Source organism: Phaenicophaeus curvirostris, chromosome 1 (genome assembly GCF_032191515.1).
Source record: "Phaenicophaeus curvirostris isolate KB17595 chromosome 1, BPBGC_Pcur_1.0, whole genome shotgun sequence".
NCBI classification, from domain to species: domain Eukaryota; kingdom Metazoa; phylum Chordata; class Aves; order Cuculiformes; family Cuculidae; genus Phaenicophaeus; species Phaenicophaeus curvirostris.
The window spans coordinates 99,837,054-99,854,678 of NC_091392.1; the positions used below are offsets into that span (position 1 = coordinate 99,837,054).

The 17,625-nt window shown below is 38.5% G+C and overlaps 1 protein-coding gene across 3 annotated transcripts; it reads left to right on the forward strand.

Moving 5' to 3' along the window:
- The first annotated feature begins 1,791 nt into the window (after window positions 1-1,791).
- Window positions 1,792-12,884, forward strand: POU1F1 (POU class 1 homeobox 1). Of its 3 annotated transcripts, none has more exons than XM_069849922.1 (7): window positions 1,792-1,933; window positions 4,616-4,765; window positions 5,790-5,903; window positions 6,825-7,070; window positions 8,928-9,092; window positions 10,558-10,618; window positions 12,671-12,884. In XM_069849922.1, exons 1-7 carry the CDS (start codon window positions 1,792-1,794, stop codon window positions 12,882-12,884), a joined length of 1,092 nt encoding a protein of 363 aa, XP_069706023.1. The 3 variants fall into 3 exon arrangements, with proteins under 3 accessions (XP_069706023.1, XP_069706024.1, XP_069706025.1); XM_069849923.1 differs by having other exon boundaries at window positions 4,700-4,765; XM_069849924.1 differs by lacking the exon at window positions 5,790-5,903.
- Window positions 12,885-17,625: the final 4,741 nt, after the last annotated feature.

Consider the following 17,625-nt stretch of genomic DNA (forward strand, 5'->3'; position numbering starts at 1 on the left):
GTTGTTTAACTTACGATTAGCATGTTCACATGGCCAGAATGGAGTGTCCTTGGACAATGAACTGGCATGGGTTCCTGAGAGGGAAGCATGGTGGTAAGGACGTACTTCTCAGGCCCATGTGGCCCCAGGACCTGCCTAAACAAGCAGAAGAGAAAAATCTTTAGAAATGACTGCCATTACTCCATCTGATGAATGTGAAATTTGTGAAATACCTAGTATTGGTAACAGTCTAGGTATTCAGGATCCTCAAAACTTCAGCCAAACAACTTTATTTTAAACTGAATGCAAATAAAATCTCAGTCGCAAACAAAACAAAAGGAAAAATAGTGATGTAGTTGCCTGTAGTGTGAAGCAGACAATGTGGCACAAACGCATAAAAATAAAAATCCAAGTCATGCAGCAGTATGAAACACATTAAACAGCAGGGGCATGAAAAACTTATTTGAGGTGGTGTCTGAGGTCATGTCATAGAACATCATTTTACCATACTCTGAGGAAAAGAAGTTCAGTGCCTCATGATTGCTGGCTGCACACACTTTCTCAGTCTCCCTTGGTCCCAGCTTCTGTGGGCACGTGCCTTCCATGAACCTACTACAATCTCCTCTCATGAACTGAAATCTTGAGCTTCAGAGCAAAGCTATGCAAGACTCTTGAGCTCAAGAAGAAATGGAAATCTGGAAGTGAGCTCCATTGTGCACTGAAGGACAGGCTACAACCTCTTTGTGCCTAGCTACACGTTTACAGTTGGGATTTGTGAAAAAACAATTGTCAAGGAAGTGTCACCTCTTGAAGAGTGTCGTTTTTCCTTAAAAATTTGTGGCTGATTTGTAGAATGTGTGACTGTAGCATGCTGCTTTAATTTTTATTATTTTGAAGGTAACCTATATGCTCTTTACTGCTTCAAAGTAATCCCAATCTCATGCCAATAAATCACTTTGTAAATTCTATGAGAAAACATCCTGGTTTTACTTAGTGTGTAGCACAATAAAGACTAGGACCTTCTGGCTGAGACTATAGATGTTGCAGTAGTATAAAGTAATAATAGGAACTGTGAATTAGTTTTATGTTACACTACAGATTCTGTCAAGTGTTTCTCTTAGATAAATATTTAGCACATCATGCTTATGTAAAGCTATCTGTTAAGAAACTTCCTCTGGGATACAGCTGCTCCATATGACACATCTCTGATTTATTCTAGTATATTTTAAAACAATGATCACTGTGCAACTGCTGGGAATTAGGTTAATTTAGATTATTTTGCTATAGGTTCTCGACTTTCGCAGACTTTTGACTGAGCTCTCGGCTGGGTTGCCTTCCAGACAATTGCCCAAATGAGATTTTGGGGGCAGGTGTTAACTGTGGAAACCTACTTAGTATTAAACGTACCTGTCTCATTGCAACTGACTTTGGAGACAATACTTTTATGTTGTTTTTTTTCCTGGTCATTGTTCTTCACAAAAGACCTACATGAAAATATCTGTCAAACCATGTATCTGGTTTCACCCTTTTTCCCCTCCCCATTAACTGGACGTGTATTGTGTTTGTGTGGGAAGGAAGGAGGCTCTATGGCAGTATAGCAATATTGCTGGGAAAAGAACATTAAAATGGATAAAGGGATTTCCTAGTGGTATAAATACCTGCACACGACCTCCCTATGCTCTGGAGCCCTCCTGTATATGTATATGCATATGCAGGCAAAAATTCTGGAGTAGAGCTTGAGCTGCTCTTAATCGCACAGGATCTGTTCTGGTAGAAAACAGGGGCAAGTGGCTCTTTTGCTTGTTGGAGGGTATGACTTGTCAAGCGTTTGCTTCATCTGACACCTTTGTGCCCTTGAATTCTGAGTCTTCTCCCTCTCTGCCTCTGATAATGCATCACAGCGCCGCAGAGTGCCTGGCGGTTTCTAACCATGCCACCAATGTTGTGTCTACAGGTACTTTTAAAAAATAATCTTGCTCTCAGTAACTCTCATTTGCAATGCTTTTAGATGATAGGTATTCATTGAGTTCCGCAATATTTAAAATATTTGATATCAGTGCAATATATGACTGGATCTACATTGAGGCAGAAGCATTTTCACAAAATTCTGCTTGGTGAGTGAATCAGGAAAACTTCATATGTTTGAGTTTTAGCTAAATCTGTGGCTAAGTTTGTTAGAAGACTAGGGTCAAACATGCGATCAATGCATTAACTTAGAACAGATTTAAACACTGTTATCGTTGTTATGACTGCATGATCTCAAATCACAAGCGTCATGTAAATTAATTAAAAGTTTGTTTATTATGTAATCACAATTTACAATAATATAAATTGCTTTGAATAGGAAATGCACTTAAAACATATCGGGTCTAAATATAATTCAGGCAAGCATTGCTTTACAAAGTGTATTGCATGCTAAATTAAGATTAAAATTTAAGGATGATGTTCAAAATTAGTGGTGGAAGTCAATATTTTTTAATTTTTGTGTGTTTGTGTATAAAAACCAATTTTATTGCATTTAATTTTATATGTAATCATTGAGCTACCTGAGAGAGAGGCAGAAAGAGATTTTTCATGCAGCCTTAAACCTTCAGAAGTGGGATTCTGGAATATAGGAATTGTTCATAGAAAGCTTTCAGGAAAAGAAAAAGAAATAGTTTTGATCTTTTGAAATTATTTTACAATAAGAATTTTATTTGGAGTCTTAACAAGAAACTAGCTATCTCCTGATATGCACTGGTAATAAAACATTTCAATAATTGGAAAACCAGGTAAGTTATGAGAAATGAGTATTGGTAATAGATAACAGGATCTTGTACATTAAGCAGAAGGCTAAAAACATCCTAATATGGCTGTTGGTTAGCAGTGGTATTAGGGAATGGAAGAATTTAAATTTTGTATGAGGCCATATTTATGTATCTGTATCACAGCAGAATTTCATAATAAAAAGTATATGGTGACAGCCAGCCAAAAGCTTTTGCTGGTCTGCTTCAGATTTGGGGTTTGATATTTTGTAGTTCCTACCCAAGGACAAATACTACTGTAGTCACTGGGAATTTTGTTTGCAGGATTCCATGTAACAAATGATCTTGTGAGTATGAAAGCAGTGACAGAGGATGCTAACTATAATAAGTAAAGGTTTACACATTTCAGAAAAAGGTAATAAACAATGTAGTTCTGGTTAAAGTATCAAAGGAGAATTTGTGCACAAAGTAAATGTGAAAGAATTTTGAATAACAACTTATATTAAATGTCAAAATCTTTTAAAATACGTTAACAGATCTGCATCACAAAGCAGAGGTTAATACCCTTCTGTTCAGATATCACAACATTTCAGACAGCTGGTGTTCTGCAGTATCTTCAACATTTTGTTTCTTTTTATTTAGTTTAAATGGCATCATTGTTACTATTTAATTCTAAATCCTTTTTAGCAAGTTGAAAATGCTATCTTATGCATAAAAAATATAATCTATGAATTATGAAATAATAAGAAGTAAGCCACCAGTTAACAATTAGATTTTATCGCAATAGAAAAGTTGCATTACTGTAAATGCATTAGTATTATTAATGTAATCTTTATTTTGCATGCACTTATACTAGTATAAGTATGCCTGTTTTAGTAGATCTTATAATTGTATAAGTGTATCTAAACAGGATATTTTGCTGTTGTAAAAACCAGAGATCCTAATCCCTAATTAATTATATTCTTATAAACAACTGGAATGCATGCTCTAAATTGCAGTTTTACATATCTGAACATTCACAAACATGAATTTTTTATGTTATACTTTATAGCAGTTGTTAGAGGGGACAGTGTACGCATTGCTGTGCCTATTTATGTATAAAGAACAGCTGTATCTCTCATTTTGCATTCAGTAAAAAATTCTCTGGTTCTTCAGGCACCGAAGAAGTGGTTACTGAGCACAGATCTGAGACACCCCTGTGAAAATACTAGAGATAAATTAATTGTATGTTTGTCAGTGCTGCTGATGGAAAATGTTGATTTAGGCCTAACTTTTTAGAAGAGCCCAAAGTCTATCATTCGGTTTTCCTACCACTCTGCCAAAGCACTCTGAAATGCTTTTGGTGAGTTGACACTAAGAAAGGTGTGGTTTCTGGAAGTGTCAAAGGAAATGTCCTAAACTGCTTCTTCTGGAAACCCAGGTCTTAGGCATGCACTAAGTATTGCCTTCCTTGATGTCTGTGTTCTCTGTGGGTTTTGCATGACAGTGAGGTCAATCAGTTTTCCAGGAACACAGAACAAGTTTTTATGTAAGATTAAATGAAATGGTGCAGGGAAGCTGGTTGGTGAGAGGAACTGGCCTCCTGCTGGAGAATTCAATATTTCTTTTGCTCAGCAGTACATTGAGCTGGGTTATACCCATAGATTATACTAAAACTAATGCATTGAGACCACAGCATGACAATTTCTTGTCTTGCCTCAGAGGGTATCTCACTATTCATATTGGCAGTCTCATCTGGTGTGACCTGAACAGTGTCTGCAGGCAGTGTTGGCCTGATGATGATGGCCTGGAGTTAAATGCTTACTGAATGGTTACAAAAACTGCATGCAAAAGCACTATCTACCTATGAACTTGAAGGCTGTGTCCTGAATCCTCACACATTTTCTTACCAGTCCCATCTGTTTTGTCTTTGATCCGAACTCCTATGTGCTCCTGTATCCGCCGTACCATGACGACTTTGGGAAACGCTTTGGCAGGCCTTCATTACTCTGTGCCTTCATGTCCTTATGGAAATCAACCGTCTACCTATGGGGTGATGGCAGGTAAGAAATATACCCTCAGCTGTGTGAGCTATAGGCATGCTGATTTTGGTTGGTTTTCCTTTAGAGGGACTGATTCAAGACACTGGCTTAAAAAGGACAGAACTGGGGTTAAGATATTAAATAAGGAGTTGGCAAATTAGGTGTCAGTGCCCCAAGTTTCCCCAAACCTCTGCATCATTTAGTAGTAGACACTTAAGGTTAGAGTTGATGATCTCTCAGGTCTTTTCTAACCTGATTCTATGATTCTGTTATCTCTCAGGAAATCACCCCGTATCTTATTTCTCCCTCGATGATCCGGTTGGTCTCTTCCAACCTGGTTATTCTATGATTCTATACAAGATTGAGGCAGTGCTTCTCTTTTTGCTCATCTATGCCCACTTTCCCGATAATCATCATGTTTTGAGGGATCAGGAGTAATGTATCTGATATACCTGTGTATAATCTGTACCTGGGGTAATGGAGCCCTGACTGGTTCAATGAAATGAAATGGTGGTATAATGGAAGGATTGCTGAATTCAACAGGCAGGTGATACAGATGACTATGGGTTTTTATATTAATTAAGGTGTGCTAGCATCCTGCTCAGTTTTCCGTGTCCAATGCTGGGTAGGAAAGGGGAAGAGTTATTCTATGCACGTTCAAGTAGCAGTCACTGAGACAGTGCCATGAACCAAACCAACACAACTCCCAGGAAATAATCGTGACTCAGATATAGTCTAAAATCAAATTCAACATTTTTTTTTCACTTAAGAATGAAGGAAATTATGAGTAACAGTCTTGGTGAATGCATATGCATAGGGAAAGACTACAGACTTCCTTCAAGGTGTGCAAATGTCTAAATCCTCCTCTTTCATTGTTCACTGATCTTATGTGTCTGTTGCAAACATTCCTGGCATTGTTCAGGTCTGCAGGAAGACTTAACAGGTATTAAACAGCAAATATTGCTCAGAAGTTCATTTCATTTCATTTTGAAATAAATACATCTTCATTTTTTCTCCTTTTTTTACGCTTGCATTTTTTCTTTAGGGATCAAGCCTGCAACTCCAGAGATGCTATCAGCAAGTCTCTCCCAGAGTCGCATCTTACAGACATGCAGCATGCCGCATCCCAATGTGGTAAACAGTGTCAGCACCTTGCAAAGTAAGTCCTCTTTCTTTAGTCTTTTCCCTTATTCTTTGAGAAAATTCTTTATTTGTGGTTATCTTGCATGAAACATATAATTTCCTATAGTGTTAGAAGCTCCAATACTGGTGGGAGAAATCAGAGCAGTGAAGACAGGATAAGTAAATGGAAGAAGGGGTGGGAGGTAAATAAGTTCTGAATTCTGCTACAAAGTTTTATGTCATTTAGAAAATTGGGAAGGATGTCCTGAGAACCTGGAATTCACTGGCTGCTGTTAATATTTCACCAATGTTTTTCTTTTTCCCCTTCAGGTCAGAGACTCTGTAGTCCTACGTAAAATACCTAGCTATAAAGAGCAGCCTTCACTCTTAACTGAATCTCCTTATTAAATCTGGTAATTTTGTATAGCAAACAGATCAGGCAGCATGGGATAGTTTTGTTTTGCCCTTGAGAAATTTCTTAAGCCAGACAGTCATTCTGGATGTGTTCTGGGTTTGAGCTCTTACCTGTGTACTTTCTTCAAACAAATTTTATGCTGAAGCTAAACCGAGATAATATCTTATCTGAGCGTAAAAGAGTATTTACAGCAAAATATTCTTTGTACCAGAAAATAGAGACTGCTGCATTTTAGGTGGCTCAAAATGACAAAAATCTATGTTTTATTATGCTAATCAATTCCAGTTGAGGCCTTGGATTGCTATTTGTTTAAGTTTGGATCAGTTACCATCTTACTAAAGTGCATCACAGTTTTCTACATTTCTTAGTAAAATGGCTGTGGCCTGTTAAAGTGGCTCTTGGTCAGTTTTCATGTATTGGGACAAAAGAGAGACTCTATCTCCAAGGAGATCCTCACTCTTGGATACTTTTGTGTATATTATATAATAAATATTACAGACATGGATTATGAGATAATGAAAGCATGTTTTTATTGTGTAGCAGGTAGCCTGACCCCTTGCCTTTATAAATTTCCCGAGCATGCGCTGAGTGCCAGCTCCTGTGCCCTGGGCCACGGCTTCACACCCATGCACCAGTCCCTCCTCACGGATGATCCCACCACCACAGACTTCAAGCAGGAGTTCCGCAGAAAAAGCAAGTCTGTCGAAGAGCCTGTCGACATGGACTCCCCTGAAATCAGGGAACTGGAGAAATTTGCTAATGAATTTAAGCTGCGGAGAATTAAGCTGGGTATGTGCTTTATGTCTGAAAAAAAAAAAGGGGGCTGAAGAATTCCAGTGAAAGCCCAAATATTTCCAACTGTTTTACACTCTAGCCTCTGCAGTTGTCTAATCGTAACTTTAATCCTGCATTGCACTGCCAAAATTTCTCCACTCCTAAAAGACTTGCATGTAATTACGAACTTCAGCTTTTTGCAACTTTGTTCGCAGAAAGCAACTTCGAACTTTCTTGTGCTTAAATCTGTCTTAAGTGCAGAGAATATGACTGCTTCTTATTAAATTACATTCAGTAGTAGGTGCATTATTTTGCACAGACCCAAATTTTCTGCAACTTATGGCAGCACATTTTCTTACCTCTCATACCCACCCCCTTCCTAAAAATGTGGTTCATCTGATGGTGCAGTGTCATTTCAGTGTGCAAGATGAATGACATCCATGGCGAATCTTTCATATCGGTAGGAAGCTTCTCTTCCTGGTTTATTCTCCTGTGAAAAGGTTAAGATATATTAGCAACTGCTATTTTTGTTGCTGAATTATAACTACTGGGGTTGATGCATGATGGATTGCATTAGAGGGTCTCCGGTGAGGTGCTTGTCTTCCACTGGACAATCTTAGCTGAAGACAAAGGTGAAATGGGCCATGTCTTTCTCATCTGTAGAGAATTTCTACTTTCTACAGTAGGTTTGAGGAACACTGCAAAATAAAAGCCTGTCTTGTTCCCGTTTGAACCATACTGAAAAAATATCTGTTGCTGCAGATTCATCCTGCTTATAAGCATTGGATATTATGAATGAAGAGTGGCAATTTTTACATTGTTGCTCATAACATTCTAGTGTATCATTACAAAACAGGGCATCCTACAGAAATCCAGCTTTATAAATGTAAAAAAAAAAAATTATAAGATTTTTACAGTTATCTATGTATTACCCAAACAGCTAGAAAGCTACCATGTTCCATTTGCAGTGTAAAAATAAGGACTGAAGTAAAAATTTAGGGTTTAAAGTAGCGTTTGTAACTTGGTCAGTTTGCCGTATATCATGTATTTAATGTCAGCCACAGCAACGGAAATGTTTGCTAGACCCCAAGCTGTTAATCACTGTAATTATTACAGAGTTTTCATCCTGAATTTGTGGGGGAATAAACTTCCTCCAATACAAACAAAAAGCACACAGCTTGTAAGATTGGGCTTGATGCTCTGATGGGAAAAATGTAATTTTCACAGGAAAAACTAATCTGAGGTTGAGCTTTACAAGGGAAGACAGAGTTAATATGGGCTGTGGGTCTGAGACTCAGACACACAGAGTTAGTGCAATCAATATGAAGTTAAAAAGCTGCCTCATGAGACATTCAGCATCTAAAGAGATTGTGCCTGCTCTGGTGCAGAGGTAGAAAGGGAAGATGATGAGCCAGACCCCTGAATACAGCAGATACACAATCAGAGCACTGAATGGGGAGTTGCTCTTACAAAGTCAATGTCTGCATAGAAACTGAAACCTTCCTCTGATCTCTTCAACTTAGTTGTCACAACATATAACAGGAGACACGTAGTGCCACTAGGGATCAGCTTATTGTCATTGTACCATCTATAGAAAGAAAGATATGAGGTCTAGCTCCTTCCCAAATCCCTGACTCCAGACTGTAAAACTCCACTAAATCAGGGTAAAACTGCACTGAAATCAAAGGGAGACAGAAGAGATCTTTGAGGTGAGCTCAGAGTCAGCTACAGAGACCTCTGCAGAAAGCTCATCCTGAAGTCACTGCAGGCATACGCTATTCATATGTGTCAACAACGAAGGGCTAAGCATCTCTAGCAAAGTAACCCTTTCTAGAAATCCCCAAATTATGTTTTTCTCTCAACTTTTAACAGGTTATACACAAACCAACGTTGGAGAAGCATTGGCTGCTGTTCATGGCTCTGAATTCAGCCAAACTACCATTTGCCGGTTTGAAAACTTGCAGCTAAGTTTCAAGAATGCATGCAAACTGAAATCAATACTGTCCAAGTGGCTGGAAGAAGCAGAACAAGTAGGAGGTAGAGAATTGAGATCCTCTAAATACTGATCTGCATTTAGACCAGAATCATATCTATACATTGAAGGACTACTACATGTCTTCCATAGACTAAAGTTTTTGTTTTCACATCTTTATATGGTAAAATATGCTTAGATTAGATTTTAGTTATCTTTTTTGGGGGTGAGCAAAGAGGGGCAAATTAAAAAGCATGGAAGTTTCAGAATAACAGAAACATCCCTTGGCCTACTGAAAGTAATTTGTTTCAATGCCATCCCAGAAAACTAGCTCCACTCCTGTAGCGCAGGTCAGAGACGTTACTAGGATCTGGAGAACAACCCATTTGCCAGGGTATGGGGATTCTTTGCCAGAAAAGGAATTTCCCTTCCAGCCTCTGCCATACAAGATGTGGCCATGGGGGAAAGGATTTCAGTTCAGCTGGTCTTTGAATTGTGAAGAAGAATAGCATGGCACAGAGGTTTTTGATGTAACCTTTTTGCTACTAAGGGATTCCATTCCTTTTGCCCAGCTACATTCAAGTTGTAGGAAGAGTCACGGGGTTTGCTTTGGAAAGTGCACTTTAGAACAAGTTGGTTGATTTAAAGGAAATGGGTTGTTTTAAAGTACATCCTTTTCAGCTGGATGAATTGCGTTGCTCAGAAGCAGTATGCCCGGAGGTGACAGCAAATGCCAGGACTACCGCTGTGCAGCACTCACCTAGTACGGGAAGAAAGAGAAGATGGTCTTAACACTACTTTTTGCATTTGTCATTGTATTCAACAGTAGGAAACATTAAACAGCTGCTTCTGCCACACACGTCAGTTTACTTTGAACCAAATGTAGAAAGCTTTCTTCCCCTGTAACTGCACTAGAAACCAGAGACTGTCCTGAGGTGGCTGGCACGTTGCAAGAATTGCTTGTAAGAGGTTTGAGGTGGGTAGCAGCTGCTGCCTGCTTGAGCAGTATTACAGCATGAGCTGCCGGGTAAGAAAAACTGGGTAGGCAACAGTGTCTGAGAAGTGAGAGAGGTCTCATCTATTAGCAACTGGGGTTGAAGAGACAGATGAATAAATCGTATTGGGAACCAAGGCTGTACTTCTGAAGAAAGAGTGTGAGGTTGTTGAGGGGCATGGAAATGGCCTCCATTTCCCTAGATTGTTCCCTACAGGGTAGGTGGAAGAAAGTGTGTAAGAGGAGGGGCTGAAATGTGGATTTACAGGTACATAGGCACAGAACCAGCATGGCTTGCAGCTTTACCAGTAGCACACTGCTTCTGCTTATAACCATTTTATAACTGGATGTAAAACAATGAACAATCATCTTTAAGAAAAAAGTTCCCCTATGTGTGGTGATTCAGACACATTATCTGATAGCTTTCTTCTGTCTTCAAAGAAACGTATTTTCTTTTCCTGGAGATATTTGTGCTTGTTTTCCATCCCCTATGGAACATAACTGCTGGGATTATTTTTGTTTTATTTTTAATGCAGCTTTATACAATGAAAAAGTTGGAGTGAATGAGCGGAAGAGGAAGCGCAGAACCACCATAAGGTAATAAATATTAAGTGTTACGTGTTACCCCTTTGGCTAAGATGCTTCTTTTTCTTGGGCTTGAAATCAAAAGTGTCATTTCCTATTAATGAATCTCTATAGCCAGTGTTCCAAAATGTTTCACTGCTTTGAAACTTTCCAGCGAAAAATAACAGCATAACCCTCCAAAACCCTAGTTTGCTCCAAATATACTTCATTTCCCAATTAAAGGATTTTTTTTAACACACAGCAACATACTTCAAGACAAAAAAATATTTATTCTGATTCCGCTCAAATTATATGATATTTGTGTAGTGAATATGGTATCAGAGCACTCTTTTTTTCATATTGAGAGGTTCTACATTATACTAAAATAAATTTCATTATCTTGCCAGAGAAGTGAGGTCTGGGTAATTTGAAAGCAAGATTTTAGACATAATATTGGATCCCTGTCCTCTGTCATTGCATTCTTTCGAAGAATTTGAGTGGCAGTGCCAAGACCCTGCCCAGTTTATGCAATATGGCCTATGTGAGAGCTGTGAGTTGAAAGCATCTCTGTCCTAGTTGTATTCCCCTGGCTAGAGGAGCTCACTGAAGACTATTCTAACACTGTGGGCTTTGATTTTTTTTTTTTAACAGCTATTGAGGAAATCAGCTCTTGTATTAAAAAGGTTTTAATTATTACTGCTTTTACATCTAACTCCGCTGCACAGGGAGTATCAAATGTGACAGGTAATCAAGGGCACAAATAATTGAGGGCACATTCAGGACCAAAGTCCATATAGTAAGAATACTTACTTCTTCCTTTGAATTCATACAGGACCTTAGGTCTCAAACTAAATCAAGGAGGTGGACTTTATCTGAACTGCAGTCTTATTCTCAGCAGTTCTTAATGGATGTTTGAACAGAAGTCCCACTAACTAAATTACCTCATCCATACCCTGAGCAAAATCTACTTATTTTGAATTTGTGGAAGTTATTTTATTTTCTATTTTGATCACAAAGTGTAAGAAACTCTTAGTTAAAAACAATGACGTTGCTATACTTCTGTGTATGCCGAACACTGTTATTAATTAAGTAGTTTTGGTAATTTTACTAAATATTGAAAACAGACCTATAAATGAGAGGCCAATAGCATATTACAGATGAAGTGATGAAATAACTAGAACTTCAGCTGATACTGTGTATATTTCCACAACAGAAATACCTGCAATTCGTTTCCAGACAAATGCATGAAGTGCCCTCTTGTGTCCAAATAAATTACAACTACTGCTGAAGGCAGTTTTAGATCCATCCTGGTGGATGGATCTAAAATAAGCATTTTACAGACACTCCTTGTTTTCTGAGAAAATGTAACCCGAACAGGAAGGAAATTCTACCTCACAGTAAGGAAAAACAGTGTTAGTGTTCTTTGTTTATGGAACCACTCAACTTTGGTCACTGCCAACTGTGAGGAATAGATTAAGGCAGACTTTTAGAAAATGGGATGATTGCTGAAACAGCTTGCCATAATCTCTGTGATTTCTAGAAATACCCTAGTGCCCTCTTTATAACAAATTGAGATGCATAACTTGATACACCATGCAATATTTCCTAAATTGTAAGTGATGAAGCTCTTCCTCTTTGTTAACCCAAATTATTTTATTCAGTCAGGTAACCTCAGTAAAGTACACTTGCTATACTCCCACAACACTTCTGTGACTGGGGCAAAATGGATGGTCGGGCTTGTTTCAATTCCTGTGATCCCATTCACATCTGGCTAGTAGGTATATCTCCTAGAGACCATCAAGAAGCATAGACATTTCATGATTGCCACTGAAATTGCATCGAACTTGATTCTGGTTTTGCATTTAAATTACTCTGTGCTGAAAGTCTGTGTGATGTGATACTGTCCATGTCAGCAAACAACTACAGAGTACTTTAAGCTCTGTGGGTTTCCTTTAGATAGAAGAAGAGGAAACAAACCAAGTCACTGCCTTCAGTGCTCTTCCTTGACCCTTCTTCTGAACTAGTGGTGAAAGCGTGAGTGTGTCAGAAAAGATTTTAAAGGTGACATTTTATCCCTTTATCCAGTATCGCTGCCAAAGAAGCCCTAGAGAGACACTTTGGAGAACAAAGTAAGCCTTCTTCTCAGGAAATTATGAGGATGGCTGAGGGACTCAATCTTGAGAAAGAAGTTGTAAGAGTTTGGTTTTGCAACAGAAGGCAAAGGGAAAAAAGAGTGAAGACAAGTTTACATCAGAACACCTTTAGTTCTATTATCAAGGAGCATCATGAATGCCGGTAAAGCTTTTCCACATATAGATGTGGTTTTCTGTTTTGCTTTTTGTAAATACTGTAAATACTATGTTGTTTAAAAAAAAAAAAGAGAAAAACTCAGTAAACAACTTGTTCCTTTTACAAGCTGGCTAGCTTCAGAGGTAGTGTGTTGTGGAAGACCTAGTTTTAATGTAAAGGGTTTGAAACAAGTTAGTCACTACTGGATATATTTAAAGAGTTGGAGGTCTCTGCTTAACTGCAAGGAACATATTATGCTTTATTCAACTAGAAATGCTTTCCAAGTTGCATAAGTAGTTGCAGTTTTCCTGTGCTGTGCCTTTCTTTCATCTGTGGCACATTTAGTGATTAATGGAAGAAAACTCCACATAGGTTCCCTACGTATCAGGAAAAAGCCTTTGCATAGTACATGAAGAAAGGTTACAAAGCTTGACATCAGTAGCTATTGTATTTTACCTCTACATGTCCATGCAAGTGCTGTACCCTCCCCCGTCTTCCCCACCTCCAATATCCCCATGCTGACTATGCTAAACTTTTTGAGATTGAAGGCCATTAAGCACAAGGCAGGGTCCCATCTCCATCGGTGAATACTGACCATCATTGAGAAATGAGAACTTGAAAGAAGAGAAGGTGAATAAGCAACCCTAAACAAGCAGTTATGTTACTGCTGAATATAGACTCATAGAATCGTTTGGGTTGGAAAGTACCTTAAAGATCATCTAATTCCAACCCCCCTGCAGGGACACCTCCCACTAGATCAGGCTGCTCAAAGCCCCATCCAACCTGGCCTTGAACACCTCCAGGGATGGCGCAGCCACAACTTCCCTGGGCAACCTGTGCCAGTGCCTCACCACCTTTCCAGTGAAGAAATTCCTCCTTATGTCTAGTCTAAATCTGCCCCCCTCCAGTTTATAGCCGCTAATAACTAGTTATGGCCAAGGATGAGATACACTCGTGGGATCTTGTGGGACTGCCACTGGATCTGACAACCAGAAAGAGGAACGCTATCTGAAAAATTGCCTTTCCAAAGAATGGCTCAAACTCAGCTACCCACTCACAAGAGCTGTGCACATCTGAGCAAATCATTCAGGTGAATTCCTTGTGTAAGTTCAGGATGAAGCCATTACAAATGTGCCATAATTGCTGTCATCATTTACGGCAGAGTAAGCTTGCCAGCAGAGAGGTGCCAACACTGTTCCAACTGTGTGCTCTGTCTCAACCTACCTTTTGACTGCCTTAAATGGATGCCAAGTATAGAAGTGACTTCTTTTTATGCTTGCTCTCAAAGCTAATTCTTGCTAATTTATTATTGCTTTAAAGTTTGAATTGGACAGGCTGTTATAAAAACTGGAATACAATTTACCTTACTTTAAGACTTGGCAACCTGAGGGGAAAAAAATTACAGAATTATCAGGAGTTTTATTATTTTGGGTTTTCTGTGCATTATATTTTTTCTGACTGAAACAATGTGTGCACATACTTACACCACAGATTCTGTGTTAAGCTAAAAAAAAAGGAAGGCCCTTGCACTCTAAAGTAAGTATCCACACAAAGCATTTATTGCACTACATATTCACACTCTCTTACACCCCACTAATTGAAAATAATCCTTTATTTGTCATCCTGTAGCCTAGAGAGATAATTGAGTGAGGGGCAAAAGCAGTGTCAGAGATCCACCTATCAGAAAACCAGGCACTAAGAAACTGAATTAATGACTGTACTGCTCACCAGGGACAGATTATCCAGCCATCTCATCAGCTCTGCTCATTGTTATTAGAATAGTCCATTACCATATATGTATTTTTGACTGTTTTCCCAGGACTGAAATTAAGTGAGTACATGCAACTAGTAATAGCCAGATGCATTTTATTTTTCCATAAACCAGAACTGATGATTTAGAAAATGTCTAGATAATAGGCCCACAGAAAGCAAGAGCAGTTTAACGTTCAAGACTATTTAGAAGCAGTGTGTACAAGTTAAGTGCTCTCTCTCTAGTGTACGTTAAATTATCTCTGATACCTATTACAGCGACCATAGCCATATTCAGCTATGGAAATCAGGCTCCTGGATATAAAAAAATAATTTTTTTATGGATGAACGCATTGCTATAACCCCTTAATTTAGAGGAAAACTTCAATTTAATTACTCAAGGGGGAAAAGTTGTGCTACGTCCTCTCTTCAGGCTGTTGTCAACCCCAGTGTAGATCACCCACTACAGTAGAAAAAGACCAAGCTGTAGCTCTTATCCACCATGTGTATCAAGCAGACCATGAACCTTCCAAAAGGATAAAAGATAAATACAATTGAGATCAACGCTCTGTATAGGTGGTCGCATGCATTTGTGTACCCTTCATGTTATGTGATCTAATTTTATGTCTGTTGAAACTTATATATATACACAATTTATTTATATTCTAAATTATTTTCTTAATTATAACACACTCCCGAGAAATGCTCTAAGCCTGTTCTTCCCAACCTACCCATCCAATAAAGATTTCTTACACATTTGGTATTCCAGGTAATGGTTTGTAGTTCTGTTTTGGTAATGCTTTTACTTTTTTTTCAGTTGTGCATCATGCTGACATGCTTATTCATTTTAGCATGCTATAATAGTTAATTCAAGAGCAGACTTACTGTAACATGGCAATTTTGAGTCTTACAAAAAAGCCTCATGAGTGAACTCTAATTGCAGAAGCATAGCAAAATCAAATGAAAGGTGACACATAACAGCATTTTCTTGCGAAAAAGTGACAAGCCTAAGTGGAAGAAGCAGCCACATCTAGCTCTAGCCCTGGAAATACAGACAAATTCGAGCAGAATTGTTTAAAGGAAAAAAAAAATCTTGATGAAACCAATTTAATAATGTGCTGATGTGCTGCAGCTGCAGTCATTAGAGAACACAACAATTAATTTTTTTTTTTCTCTAACAACTACTCACTGGGTAATTGCCATAAACCACTCTTGACTGGGGGAAAAGGGTAAGACTTCTGAGGGGTAGCTTTCCACACCTGCGAGTAAGAGTTTAGTTGGCCATTTGACTAACATGGGCAGCACTACTTTTCTTTGAGACGTTTGTGGGGTTTTTCTTGCATTCTTACTTTTCCCCTGGTGACTTCAGGAAGGGTGTTAAAACTAGAACAGAGGACAAAATAATATAATAACATCTACATCTGTGGTTCACCTGTCTCCCAAGTACTGTGTGGCATTCTGTCCCACTCATCTGAAGGATACAGCAGGCCTAGAAAACGCCCCTACAGGGGGCTGTACAGGCAAAGCTGACTATCAAAGGTAAGATGAATAACAATTTAAGCTGCTGTCACCCATCTAGATTTGACGTGTGTGCATTGAATGCTATAGAGGTCTACTGAATTATGAGCTGTGTTGAAAGGCTGGATGGAGGCAGGGTGTTGCCCACCTTGCCTAATGCGAGAATAAGGAGCAAACGTGAAGCTGTAAAGAACATTAAGAAAAAACAGAAGTGGTGGCTCTTAACATGGTGGGGAAAAAGATCTATGGAACTCCTCTACCAAAAAATATGAGTGTCTATATAAATAAACTTGTGGCAAGCTTACAGATGAGAAAGCCACTTGAAGCTGTTGTATATAGAGGAACTTGCATATAGCTCTGGAAGTGCTTCCAATTTGTGGAGCAGGATTCTGGGCGAGATGGACCTTGGTCTGCCCCAATAGAGCCATTCTCAGCTGTGCACATTGCTGTTCTTAGAAGGCAGACTTTCAGATTTAGTTGCTATTAAGGTGTCAGCAAAAATAACGGCATTTAAGGACTGAGTATGGTTTTTGTTGAGTCTGCTAAGACAGATTTAAAAAGATTTTGTTTCTAAATAGGGGATGCAATTTTGTTATAGACAGCTACAATGTACTAACTAACTGAAATAAATTTAAGTAAGTGTGCAAACCTATAACTCTTCTTATTATGCTACTCCAAGATTTTTATACAGATCAGAGCTGCAAGAATTAAAAAGTAACTGATAACAGAAACAGCAGACACGATCCAGTCAATAGGGATATTGACAGGATCCCTAGTTCAGCAGTCCTACTGACACCAAAAAGCAATGTCTTTATTCCTGTCTGTTAAACCCCATAGACAGAGGAAAGAACTCAGAATTAGGCCCATCTTTGATAGTCATTAAAAGAATAAAGTGCACACTTCATTCAGAAAGGACATAAGCCGTGGTGTTCAACCAAAATACAATTACTAACATTTTATACCTAACTACTTTCACATTATCATTTCTTGTTCAGTCCCCAAGAGCAGCTTAAGCAGCTACAGACATAAGGGAATGCAAACTTGACCAAGTCTTTCTCTAATGTTGAGTTTAAGTCAAAGGCCCAAAAGCAACTACAACCAATATTATGCTGCTTTATAGCTCAGGAAAATTTATCAAGGTTAAGAAGAGTCCAAAGACTAAGAGACAAATGTGTAAGATTAATCCTACAGAGGACAAAGTCATTGTGGAATAAAAAGCTTTTTATTAGATTTTTACAAAATAACTTGTAAAAAAAAAAAAATCACCTCATTTCAGATTTATGCAATATATAAACTTAAATATTCCTACCCAACTACCTCACAGATTCATAATCTGTGTATTACTTCCTTCAAAGAGAAAGAACACCTGTAAATCTATGCCAAAACCAGATGAAGGCTCTTGTATGTTTTTTCTTTCACTCCTGACTTCTATAAAGTTCATGGTGCGAGAACAGCAGATTCATAGAAATTACGGTTTCCTGCAA